Source organism: Typopeltis vanoorti, chromosome 12 (assembly GCF_054136105.1).
Source record: "Typopeltis vanoorti isolate ZY-2024b chromosome 12, IOZ_Tvanoo_1.0, whole genome shotgun sequence".
NCBI classification, from domain to species: Eukaryota; Metazoa; Arthropoda; class Arachnida; order Uropygi; family Thelyphonidae; genus Typopeltis; species Typopeltis vanoorti.
The window spans coordinates 7,740,253-7,754,185 of NC_143560.1; the positions used below are offsets into that span (position 1 = coordinate 7,740,253).

General features: G+C 36.8%; 1 protein-coding gene across 1 annotated transcript in view; it reads right to left on the bottom strand.

Annotated features, from left to right (window-relative positions):
• The window catches only part of rb (adaptor related protein complex 3 subunit ruby), a 482,738-nt gene that overhangs the window by 116,422 nt on the left and 352,383 nt on the right, over positions 1 to 13,933 (bottom strand). The window contains exon 19 of the mRNA XM_090402121.1: positions 5,992 to 6,070. Coding sequence (XP_090258247.1) covers positions 5,992 to 6,070 — 79 coding nt within the window. The remainder of the gene's footprint in view (positions 1 to 5,991; positions 6,071 to 13,933) is intronic.

Genomic DNA, 13,933 nt, shown 5'->3' on the forward strand with positions numbered 1-13,933 from the left:
TTAAGTAATCAAGGATAGATTTAAGCAATCAATTAAGTATTAGGAACAAAGGAAATTAAGCATAAATTAAGTATAGAAACATCGATATATCATATAGAACAACCTTATAACAATGGCGTAGCCGGTAGGATTAATTGAATAAGGTTTTTTTAAATTAGAAACAAAAACTAATCAAGTAATAAATTAGAACAATATTTTAACAGAACAGATCAAGGGAATCCAAAATGCAGTCTAGTGGGCATAAGAAAGAGGGGGGGGGATATGATCAAGACATAAGGTGGTAAGGGATTATGGAAAGAGTGCTGTAAAAGGAATTAGAGATGATAAAGTTGGCATGAAAGTTGGAGATAAAGATATCCTTGATGTATGGAGCAATTACTTTGAAAAATTTCTAAATGAAATCTCAACTGAATGAACACTTAACTGGATGCAATCAGGAATACATACCATACTTGGAGCAAGAAAAAGCAATCAAAAGCCTAAAATGTAGAAGGGCAGCTGGAATAGATGATATTCAACCAGAAATGCTCAAGTATGGGGGAAGTCTTACAGTGGGATGAATTGCAGATGATTGGAGTAGAGTTCTCACAGTATCCATATATAAAAAGGAATATAAAACTGAATGTGAGAATTACAGAAGTATTTCCCTACTGAGTGTTCGTGGTAAGATTTATGCAAGTATACTTAAGAAATGGTTGAGAAAAACTGTGGAAGCTTGGTCAACAACAAGCTGGATTCAGGCCAAATAGAGGCCGTCAGGATCAGATTTTCACTTTACGACAAATGGTTGAGAAATTATGGGAATATAACAAAGACCTGTATTTAAGTCTTGTAGATCTGGAAAAGGCATATGACAAGGTGCCAAGAGAGAAGCTGTTCAATATGCTACAGTTATATGGTGTCAATGGGGCATCATATCAAGACTGTCTTTACTTAGTCTTTATTTGAGTTGTAAGTCAGCAGTTAGAATTGAAGGAAGTACAGGAAGATTGTTTAATGTTAAATCTGGTGTCAGACAAGGATGGTTATTATCCCCTCTGTTATTCATTTAAGCATATCTATATGGATCACATTATGAAGGAAAGTGACATTAAACCTGATATCAAAATTGGAGATGTTAATCTCAGAGCTTTACTTTATGTGGATGATGTTATACTTCTAAAGAAATCCAGTACAAGCTTGCAAGATTCCCTGACTAAATTGAATAGCTGTGGTATGAAAATTAGCAATAACAAGACAAAAACAATGAAAATAGGTAGAATTGTTGAAAATATCAACTGTGTTGTGAACGGGGAACCTGTGGAACAAGTAAAACATTTCAGCTACTTAGGCATGATTTTTAGTGAAGATGGTAAATTAAATATGGAAATGGACAACAGAATCAGCAAAGCTGGTATGGCAGGAAGTCATAAATAAATTTATATGGAATAAGAAAGAAATTAGTCATAACACTAAATTAGCTGTTTACCAGACAGTGTTCAAAGCAATTTTAACTTATGGATCTGAGAGATGAGTTAAAAAAAAAACACTTGATCAAAGACTAGAGACCACAGATATGAGAGTGCTGAGAAAGATTAGGGGTGTGAACAGATAGCATTAACAGAAATATCATGATAAAAATGAGGATATTAGGAAAGAACTTGACATTTTTAGCATCCAGGAATGTGTTTGCAGAGCTAATCTCAGGTGGTATGGTCACTTAAACAGAATAGAAGAGGAAAGATTAACAAAACAGGTGTTCTCTACCAAGTTGGCAGGAAAAAGACCCAGAGAAAGACCAAGAAATAGGTGGATTGATATATAGTAAAAAGTGCCTTAGATGACAGAAATGTAACATCTGATAAGGTTTGAGTTTTGACAGATAACAGATTGATTTGGAGAAAAATTGTTGATAGGAAGTCAGATGATGATGATTGGATTATTACTGGATTAATGTAGATCACATTTTTCATAGAATGAATGGAGACAAGGGAAGAGCAAAAGGCCATCCCTGAAAGCTGCATAAGGAGGGTGTGAGCAAAGGGGCGAGAAGCAGGCTTTTTTTTTTTTTTTTGCATGGAGAGTTGTGGTTTGTTGGAATGCATTTCCTGGAAGCATGATGGGTGTGGAGGCAGTGAATGCATTCAAGTCATTGTATGATGAGCTGTGTGTGTGTGTGATAGAGGACTTCTCACAATGAATCATTTGATTCAGTAAAGTTCTGTTAATAATAGTAATAAAAGTAGACTAAACTGCAGGCACAAGGAATGTATACACTCCAGGATGTGCAAGAGGATGAAGTTGATCCCTTGAGAACAGATGAGCTAGCTGAAAATGAGTGGCTTGAAAGTAGCATGGAAATTATATTTGCAGAGATATTTGAAAACATAGAAATTACTTCCACAATCATCCATATGGCATAACAGGCCTTGGATATCATGCTCTGGATACTCCTCAACACAGGATTAAATGGAAGAAGATATTGGTGTCAAATAGAAGTTGCTACAGGTCCAAGAGACTATTTTGGAGTGGCATGGGCTACGAAGCACTCTAATACAACCTTAATAAGTACAGCTGTATTAATTTGCCAAAGATCTGGGAGAATGGCATTCTGAGACACCTCAAACACCTCACTTCTCCAAATCAGTGGCGGCTCATGGCTTGAAATTGTGGGAGTTCTGCAACTTTCAAAATATACATACACACTGTAAGTACAGTGTATGCATGTTTGGATAAAATATCAAAATTATGGTAAACTTAATTATGGTTACTTAAAAATAAAATATATCCTTCTTGTTTTGTTTCATGAAAAAATATTGTTTATTATTGATAAAATTATACAGTTTAGTATAATTTAAAATTACTTAAAAATAAAACCCATTTCTTTAATTGTAATTAAAGAAATGGATTTACAATTTTTGGACATTACAATTAAACCCTTTAATTGTAATGTCCAAATATTTAAAGAGACAAGAGTAAACACGATAAGCACTATGAGCACTCTACTACTGGTGCAAACTGCATATAAACAACAGTGGAACTGCGCGACAGAAAGTGCCACATTAGGCTAATAGCTCGCATCTCACTATGACGTGCATATGCTTGTGCACATAGCAATATGACACTGTGGTAAACACAGTGCTGCTAGCATCCTTCGCCCTCCTAAGTGGAATTTTATTATTTTTTGTACAAAATAAGAGAATTGTATAGGATTATTGATGATAAAATTAAATATTACAAGCAAATATAAATAAATTAATAAATATATTTATATATCGAGAAAAATTTGGGGTGCTGCAGTTCCATAGTGCCTATGCACGAGCTGCCCCTGCTCCAAATAAACTTTATGGTTATCTGGCCCTGTAAAGGGTGCTATGTTATGACATTTGCTTTTATCAGTTACAATTTGAATTGTTTCTAAAATGATCTAGTTGAGTGTTTAGTGCTTGTTACAGTTATAATTTGTTTTCTGGCCGTCCGTGCTTCCTCTTCCCCTGTATATCCATCTGCATGACCTTTCTTCCCACATACTCTTCCTCATCACATGATCAAACCATCTCAACCTTGTCTCCTGTGTCTTTGCTCCTAAGTTCATAACTTTCACCGTTCCCCTTACATAGTCATTTCTCAGATGATCCTTTCTGGTCACACCGCACACCCACTTAAGCATTCTCATCTCCGCTACCTCCATCCTGCTGATGTTATTTTTCCTCAGGGCCACAGTTTCCAAAGCATACGTCATAGTTGGTCTCACTACTGTCCAATAAATTTTGCCTTTTAGATTGATCGGCACCCTATTATCACATAGCACTCCGGCCATCTCTCTCCAGTTCCTCCATCCTGCTTGTATCCTGCATCCCACTTACTTCTCAGCCTCACCATCCTCTTTCATTGTTAAACCTAAGTATCTAAAGTCACTGACCTTCCTGATGACATTTCCTTCCAGCTCTAGATGTCTCCTGGATGCCATCCACTTTGCAACACATATAGTCGGTCTTACTTCTGCTCAGTCTCATACATCTCTCTTCTAGTACTTTCTTCCAACTTTCCAGTTTGGCTGCCACTTCTTCTCTTGATTCTGTACACAGCACGATGTCATCTGCATACAACATAGTCCAAGGCACGTCTTCTCTCACTTCCTCCGTCACCACCTCCATCACAATATTAAACAGGAACGGACTTAATGCAGACCCTTGATGCAAGCCAACTGTCACTGGAAAACTTTCTGTCACCTCCAGGCAGGTTCGAACCCTTGTCTTCACATTTCTATACATCTCCTGCACCAACCTGACAAATTTCTTCGGTACCTTTTTCTCACTCAGACACCTCCAGACTTCTTGCCTTGGCACTCTATCATACGCTTTCTCCAGATCAATAAATACCAGATGTAGCTCCCGTTGCTTCTCTCGAAACTTTTCCATCATCTGTTGTATCTCAAAGATAGCATCTGTGGCCAATCGACCAGGCATGAAGGAAAATTATTTTCTTCACAGAAGCGAAGCACGGTAGGACAAAAATAATTTGTGTACCAATCTATAAAAATGTCTTGTGTAACCCAAACTTTCTTGTTCCATTTCCAATAGGCTAGCAGCATGACTTTTAGACCCTTGAAGCACATGGTGTCTGTGAATGGTACACCAACATTGGTTTAAGCTTCAAAGTTCCAGAGACATTTACACCCAACAAAAGCGTAAGTCTATCTTTTGCAGCTTTAAAACCTGGAGCGGAACATTCTTCACAGGAAATAAAGATGCATGATGGCAATTTTTTCCAGTAGAGCCCAGTCTCATCAACATTAAAAATGAGATCAGGAGGATAACTTCCTTGTTCTACACAGTCTTGAAATTTTTTTAGGAAAAGCAGCCGCTGCCGCAATATCTGCACTTGCCGCCTCACCACATAATTTGACACTGTGGCACTTACTTCGAGACTTAAATCTAATGAACCAACCTTTGCTTCCTAAAAATGTTTCTTTGCCTCCATCTGTCTTTTTTTTAAGATCCTCAAAAATTGTTTTTGCTTTATCGGTTACAACAGCCTGCATCAGAGGAATGTTTTTCTGATTCAAGTCATCCACCCATAATGATAATAATTTTCCCATTTTTTCATGAAGTTTACTCCTGCTTTAACGTACATGTTTTGCATTTAGTGCTGCCGTAGATTGTTGCGCAGACTGTTTTATTCTATCTGCATTTTTCAAAATTGTAGTAACAGTCGATGGAAATAAGTTCACACTTTTCCAGACATTAGAACGTGTCTGCCCATCTTCCATTCTTCGAATCACCTCCATTTTCTTTCCAAGTGTGATTGATTTCTGTGCCTTCTTAACACCAAGTTCTGCTAATTTTTCTGCACTTCTATTATCAGACATGGTATGCAATTACGTACTTTATCAATTTAAATACATATGTACATAAAAAAAATTAAATAGAACAATTAGGTAGATTCAACATTAAAACCAGGTTTGATACATATACGTCGTAGTAGCTCGGTAAACACTCCAACACTAGAGTACCCACTAGCGTCGTTTCTCAGTCAACCACACTATAGTAAGAAAGCACGCGCAGGCAACCGGCGTTATTGTGAATCGGCATAAATTGAACCGCCATAAACTGAGGGCTGCCTGTATATATATATTATATATATATAAAAGTAGAAGAAAGTACGTGAACTCCAGTTTACTTTAAAATTTCTATTTTTGGATCTAATGAAATATAAACTCTTTCATCCATCTTTATGCATATTATTATCTGGGAATCGCCATGGAATCCAAAGATTCATAACAGGAGGCTTGAACTAACCATACCATATGCCATTTTTAAATTCATTTACTAACTATACACTCAACTATTTCTATAAACCATTCCATTCATTCAGCACCATCAAGAAAAAATTTGGTGCTCACATCTTTGCTGGCCACACTTTTACTCAAGAATATGGTTAGTAATATAAAATAAATTATATATATAAAAGATCACTTTAAAGCAATTTTGGACAAAAATATATACTTACAGTCATCTAAATCTAATAGCAAATCAAGATACTTTTCTTTTTTATCATGTATATTTTGATTAGATGTTCTCTGAAGTTTCTGAAAATATAAATTAAATGCATATTCAATAAATAAAGAAATTAATTGTTACTAAGAGCAAACATATAATGAATTTTATTTTTCAATAAACTAATGTTTATTGTAGTCTCCAAAATTACAGTGATGTCCAAAAGCTAAGGATGAACTACATTTTTACCTATATATAAAAAAAATTTTCATGACTACAGCCAAACATGGACATACATTTATTGCCAGCATAGTATTTTGTAATATAATGTATTATGTAATACATTATATTACATAAAAATGTGTTATAAATTTCATAGAAATTAAATTGCAATACATTTTTTGGCAAAAGTTAAAAATTTCCTAATGGACATAGTTAAGAAATTAATATAGAGTACATACAAAAAGCTATGTGGAGAGACATTTCAGTATGGAATATGTCCACCCCGAACTGTGATGCAGTTCTCATAATGTCATACCATGCTTAACAAGTGATTCAGGAATTCTTGAGGCAAACTGGCCCTACTCCTCATTCAGAGAAAGGATAAAGTCGTGTTTATTTTCTGGGGGTGAATTTCGAGAAGCAATGCATCCTAAACGTGTTCTATGGGATTGAGATCTGGGGAGCATGCTGGCCACTTGATTCAATTAATATCCTCGGTCACCAGAAGTATCTTCAATGCTTTTGTACAATGTCCTGTGGCACTGTCATCCAAAAAATGAATTCTTTGCCTACAGCAGAACAGGATAATCAAACATGATGTTGAAGAACTTCGTACCAATATCATTCACCAGTCACAGTACCTTTTTGCAGCACATGTAGATCGGTGCTTGTTGTTTTAGTGATATTAGCTCATTGGTGTCTTGTTCAATTTTTATGGAAATAGAACAAGTTCTCACAATGTATGAGAACATTGAAAATATGCTCTATGGCGAGCTGTGGATAAAGGGATGCAGACTACAGGCATTCAGATGTACAGGCATACTTGTTACAAACGTTTTGCCACAGTTTGTCAAGATATCCACATACCTGTACTTGAATGTAGGTAACTTGCAAGATGACCTACTGTGGTGCATCAATTACATTATGCTGTTATAACCAAAAATCTGTCTTCATGCTTCCTGATAGAGCGAGGGGAACCTATTAGCAAATGTCAGGAACACATTCCATTGTTTAAAATGCTACCAAAGTGTCTGGATACAACACTGTGTGAGATTCCAAATTCTCTCTTTCAATATCAGTAATTCTGATGCCTTCTTCAAGCTTTCCAATAATTCTTGCCCACATGAAATCATCTAGATGATGTCTCTGAAACATTACAAGACATCAAAGTTTGCAAATTTATTCCTTCAAGAAAAGAGCTTCCTTCAAGCTTTCCAATAATTCTTCGCCACATGAAATCATCTAGATGATGTCTCTGAGACATTACAAGACATCCAAGTTTGCAAATTTATTCTTTCACGAAAAGAGCTTCCTTCAAACAATTTACTTAATGCAACCTTTTAACCAGTTGATTGCTACTATGTGATCCCTTGGTGCGCAATTCAAAAATTTGAATGTGTACTCACTTTTTACTTGAAATCGTGAATTATAGAAATTTCCATAAGCTGATTCGTCTGAATTTGCAGTTGTAATCTTCAGAAATAATGTTCATCCTTAGGTTTTGGACGTGTGCTTTCATAATGAAAAAACACTAAAATATTCATTCCTGAACAATAATTTTACATTAAAAACATAGCATACCTTAATAGTTTTTCCACTTGGTTATACTATAAATTAAAGATGCCAAGAAATTAAATTCTTGGTAGGTATAGTCTCTCAATTCGTCTATCATCATCACTTGCTGTTGTGCACCTTTACCTGCCTTTACCAGTTTGGTTTTGTAGTGACTGAGTCTCCTTATACCTCTTCAAAAATTTAGAAATGCCACCTTTAGTTAGGTTTCCACCAATTTTTCTTCTAATTTCTTAGAAGAAAAATAACTGTAGCCTTGTTTGCTTAATAGCTATTTTAAGGTCACTTTCTGGGTGACCAGTCAATTCTGCACCATTTCTTTAATTTTATCACGTTTTACAAGCTCACTAAATGAAGGAACACAAAAAAAACCAACCAACTTGATAGCAATCACATAACACACTGACAAATGTCCTCCTCTCAGCTCCAATACATGACATCAATAGCTGAATCCTACTGTGACCTTATTGGCTCATTGCCAAAACAAGATGACACCTGATTGGCTTTCTAAAGCACTAATGTTCATTGGCTACATTCAAATGAAGGAAAGCTACTTCATATCAAACTAAGCAAGTTGTGCTTCTTTTTTTTTTTTCTGGTTATTTGGCTATAACTTTTCATAGAATACAGATAATTGAACAAATTTTTTTGCATTACATTTTTGATTAAATTATCTTTCCATTGATATATATATATAATTTTATGGTATTAAACCAAAAAAAAGTGGTGTTATGAGCCATCAAACCTCAAAAATACACTTTTGACAAAAGGTTTTCACAATTTTGGCCACTAGTGTATAGAGGCTACTGACTTCACCTCTTGCCTTAGTATTCCACAATGCAAAGCACATATCCTTACAAATATGTGTAAAAAGTGGTCTGGGTAATGACCCTTCCCAAATGCTATGCATTATGGGAAGAGTCATTACCCAGACCAGTTTTGACCTTTATTGAGGTGAAAAAGTAAAAGAATGCTCATCACAGGCCTAGAGTAGTTAGTATAGGGGGTGCAAGAGAGCCTGATAGTATGAGGAGAAAGAAAAAAAAGACAGACAGATAGATAATCTGAGAGAGAGAGAAAAGGCCTCAGCTTCTTTTATATCATCATATAGCCAAAGGCTATCAGTTTTCCTTTTTCACCAATCTCGCAAAAATGAACAACCAAAGACCAATTGAAACTAAACCGCAAAGATGACTGATACCCAGGTGATTAACCTTATCTGAGTTAACCACCTTGAGTTGGCTTTCTTTGCCCGGGATTGCTCTCTAGTTATCCCTGCAACTGACTATAAGACCACATTGAATTAAGATGATGGAATTATTTTTCCACTTGGTTATACTATAAATTAAAGATGCCAAGAAATTAAATTCTTGGTTTAATCCTTTATCTAAATGTAAGCAAACAAAGTCTGCATGTTAAGTAACTTCACAAACTGGGCAACTTGTATAATTAATTCATTAATTATAAAAATCAAACTTCTCCTCCCATTGTTGACAGGTGGTGGGTACTGCAAAAAAATAATAATAATAACCTGTTCTGTTGTAAGTAATGGAATGCCCAACACATTACATAATCTGTTCCAAATACACAGGGGAGGAGGGCAGCTGTAGAATACATGGTCTACTGTTTCTAATCAGTAACAGGCGTCACAGATGGGAACTCCAATGTTAAAGTACCTCCATTTGATGGTATTGACTAGAAGGTGGCCATATACAATTCTCCAAAAAAGATCCCTTCTGTTGGGGTATCCTTGGAACTTCAATAAGTTATGAATGAAAGTGTTGTTGTCAGTACCCAATTGTGGAAGTTTGCGGCAAAAGAAATTAAAGATTTCTTTATACCAAATTTTACTTTTATTAATGGAAAGAATGTCAGTGCCAGAGTGTTGTAGCAGTTTTAGAGTTAAACACAGAGTGTTGTAATATTCAGGAACAAATCTCAGTTTTTAGACCTTTATAATCATTTACTCCAAACAAAGGAAGATGAAAACCCAAGTAGTAATGGAGAAGGTCTGCACATGTGTGACTGTCTGCAATATTTTATGGATTTTTGAAGCTGTATTGCTTAAATAGCACAATTTTAAGACCAGAAGTCCAAATCTTCCATGCTTCTTTGATAGTTGAAGTAATTCCTTTTTAACTTCTTGGTATCGGCTAGATCAAAAAAATTGCACAGGATTACTACATAATTGCTTTTCTTCAGCTTCTGTGATGTCCATAATATTTATTATGTACGATTGAGCAGGAAAGATTATGGCTTTAGAAGAAAAGAAAAGTGGCCAAATTTTCCAGTCTTCTAAGGTTTCAAAGTTCTTGTATATAAATTCTTGAAATGGTAATATTGGGTAAGTGGAGAAGGGAATTCCAAGTATAATGAGGGGTTCTCTCTCTCTAAGGGGAGGGTTAGTCCAAAAGGAATGCCTCCAAGATCCCACTTTCCAAAACTTTTAATTTTGTCTTGTCTGCATTAGTAGTTAAATCTACTGATCTTGCTAAATTTTTCCAAAATAACAAAAAAGATATATAAGGAATCATTATCCTTCAAAGTGCCCACTACATCACCAGCATATGCTAATACCTAATTTTCCTTCATAGTTGAAGGAACTATTATTCCTTGCAAAGTAAGTGTATTGGATTTCCAAATAAGAAATCGAGTAGGAGTTAAATGGATGAATAACACCATTAATAAGCTTGAGCTGCAAAAAAAGAAACAACTATGGAGGGAATTTAAGGAGAAAGGTGACCGGCAGACACATGAACAGTATAAAGCCCAGGCCAGAAGGGTAACGAGTGTGGTAAGAAAAGCAAAAAAGGATTACGAAGGAACATTGGCCATGCAGGCTAAAGACAATCCTAAACAGTTTTTTTGATATTTTGCAAGTAGAAGAAAAAATTATATGGCAGAATGATTTTAAAGAATGCCGATGGTAGGGAGGTAACTGAATCAGTTGATGTAGTTAAATTACTGAGAGCGAGCACTTTGCAAGATTATATCATCCAGGTGGTGACATTGCAGAAATGAATGAACCAAAAGTTTATACGGGAGTTGTGGTGAATGAGGTGGAGGTGAGTAGTCTATTACAAAACCTCAATGTCAATACATCTGTGGGATTGGATGGTATACCAGCTCGTGTCACACGTGAAGCGGCTAAAGAATTGTCAGTACCCTTGACCATTCTGTTTAATCTGAGTCTCGGGTCTGGGTTAGTCCCAATGGGGTGGAAAGAGGGGAAAATAGTTCCACTGCATAAAGGAGGTTCCAAGACTGCTGTTGTAAATTACCAACCGATTAGCATATCAGGAATCATTGTCAAGGTCTTGGAGAAATTAGTCAAGAGAAGAATACAGGATTGGATAGATGAAAATGGGATATTGTATGGAGGACAACATGGTTTTTGTGAAGGGTAGATCATGCCTCAGTAATTTGCTCACGTTTTATAACACAGTAATGACTGAACTGGATAAGGGTAATGGGTTTTCAGTGATTCTACTGGACCTTGGCAATGCCTTTGATAGGATACCACATGGAACTCTAATCAGTAAACTGGAGCAGATGGGGATGGATATAGGGTTGGTAAGATGGATAGGAGGGTGGTTGATGGAGAGATACCAGAGAGTGGTTTATTCAGGAGTGGAGTCCAAAAGACGGCTTGTGATTAGTGGTGTACTGCAGGGTTCTGTTCTTGGACTACTACTTTTCAATTTGTTCATTAATGATATAGGAAAGGATCAGAGAGGAAATGTTCACTTGTTTGCTGATGATGCAAAGTTGGGTAGAGCAATTGTGAGTGCACAGTATGTCAAAATTTTGCAGGATGATTTGGATAGTTTGGAGGACTGGACTGGGGAAAATGGATGTCAATTTAATGTGGCAAAGTGTAAGGTTATGCATTTTGGAGTGAAAAGATTAGCGCCAGTATATCACATTGGTGGAACCGTACTCCAGAAGATTGATGAGGCCAGGGATTTGGGAGTGTTGGCGGACAGGGAGTTGAAGTTTAGGGGGCACATTGCAAAAGTGGCTAAAACAGCTCATCAAATCACTTGGTTACTGAAAAATACTTTAACGAGCAGAGACAAACAAATTATTGTTCCTCTATATCGAGCCCTGATAAGACCCCATCTGCACTACTGTGCCCAGATATGGGCGCTAGGGTTTCTTCTTGATGGGGAGGAGGTGGAGAGGATCCAGTGACAAGTGACCAAGATGGTGGCAGGTCTGTGGAATGAACCTTATGAAAACAGATTGAAGATTTGTGGGTTGCAAAAATTGGTTGATAGACGGAAAAGGGGTGATATGATTGAGACATTCAAACTACTGAAGGGTTTCTATAAGATTAATCCAGAAGATATTTTTGAGAATAGGGCTGGTGGTGGGAGGACTAGGGGCCATACATGGAAGCTGGGCAAAAATGTGGTTAACAGGGGGTGTTAGAGCTAGGTTCTTTACTTGGGGAGTGGTAAATGAGTGGAATAAGCTGCCAGAGTCTGTTGTGGGTGCTATGACCGTGAATGAGTTTAAGGCGAAGTATGATAGATACTGTGTGAAAGACGAATAGTTCTTGACATGATGTTAGGGCCTCCCTCGATGAGTCTGTCGACTGCTCGGAGTTGCCCGTAATAATAATAATAATAATTGTCAACTTCTTGTAAGAAAGATTCAAGAACTAGTGCAAAGAGCAATGGACTAAGAGGGCAGACTCCTTTTGGAATTTTAACCAGGTCTGACAGGAACCCATTAACTAGGAGGCAGGTAGTTGAATTGGCATAGGCTCCTTTGTTAATAGATAGCAGCTTTTTACCTACACCAATTTTCTGGAGGATGTGGAACAGAAAGGGATGCCAGACATTATCAAATGCTTGAGTAAAGTCTACTGATAGCACTGTCATCGACTGCTTTTTCATACTAACTAAGCAGATTAGATCATCTAGCAGAAACATTAAATTCTACTGCTTGGTCTGGAACTCCATATACCTGTGTTATTAATTATGTATCTCATTCTCACTTTGAGGTCCGTGCGGTTAGCCTAGTGGCTATGCGCTTCGCAACCATATGTCTGGGGAAGTAGTGTCCCAGGTTCGATTCCCATCGAAGACGTGAGGAACTTGAGGATCTTCCTCAGCCATAGCCTAGTTAGCTGGTCTTGGGCACAGGCAGTAGGGTTTTTTCCTGCCAGTTTATATGTCGTTTTTTCATCCTGCAAGCAGGCAAACCGGCCCCGTGAACATACACTACTACAGTCAAAAATATATACCCCCCCCCCCCCAACGGCAGGCTAGGTGACAGGTCGGTTGGGAGTGGTACTAACAAGAAGTCGCATCTAAGTAACATGCAGACCCTGCATGGGAAGCAGGAATAACGCATAGTGAAAGAAAGAAGATTCTCACTTTGAGCCTGTTATTGATAATGCAGAAAAATATCTTGTAGTCAGTATTAGATAGAGAAATAGGTCTCCAGCTGCTCATCAAGGTGTTATCTCTATTAGGTTTTGGAATGAGGACAGTATGGCTTGCTACAAATTCACTTCTAGACCATTAGGTCCTGGGGATTTTCTTGTCTGGCATTCTTTATAGGTCGTGATAACTTCAGATGCTGTAATGGGTCTGTCAAACCCATCTTGGACATGAACAGGAAAGCTATTAATGCTTCAAGAGTTATAATTTTCAACAGTACTATTGTCTTTAAACAGATTTTTGTAGTTTAATAAGCCTAAAGGCTATTTTACCGGCGAACATGTTAATAGAAAGGGGGATGGTAAATCCCTTTATGTTTTTATAGCCGGGTACGAAACTCAGATCGAAATCCATCGAAACTCTATGGATTTCGATCCGAGTTTCGCACCCGGCTATAAAAACATAAAGGGATTTACCATCCTCCTTTCTATTAGATTTTTGTAGTGTTTTTGAAAGGAGTTAAGGATGTCTTCAGTGGACATCTTCATCATCAACAGATTTGATTGATAGTTCTTTCTTTGTAGAATTTAGTGAATTGTCTATTGAAGCTGTGATCTCCATTAGGTTTTGAAGTGTCATGAAGGGCTATCTGCCAAGTGCTGCTGTATTCCTATTTTAAAATTTCTTTCTTCTACTTATTTCTGTATTTCTAGTTCTATCTCTATGTTAATGTTTCTAATGTTCCATTTAATCATATTCTGTTTTACT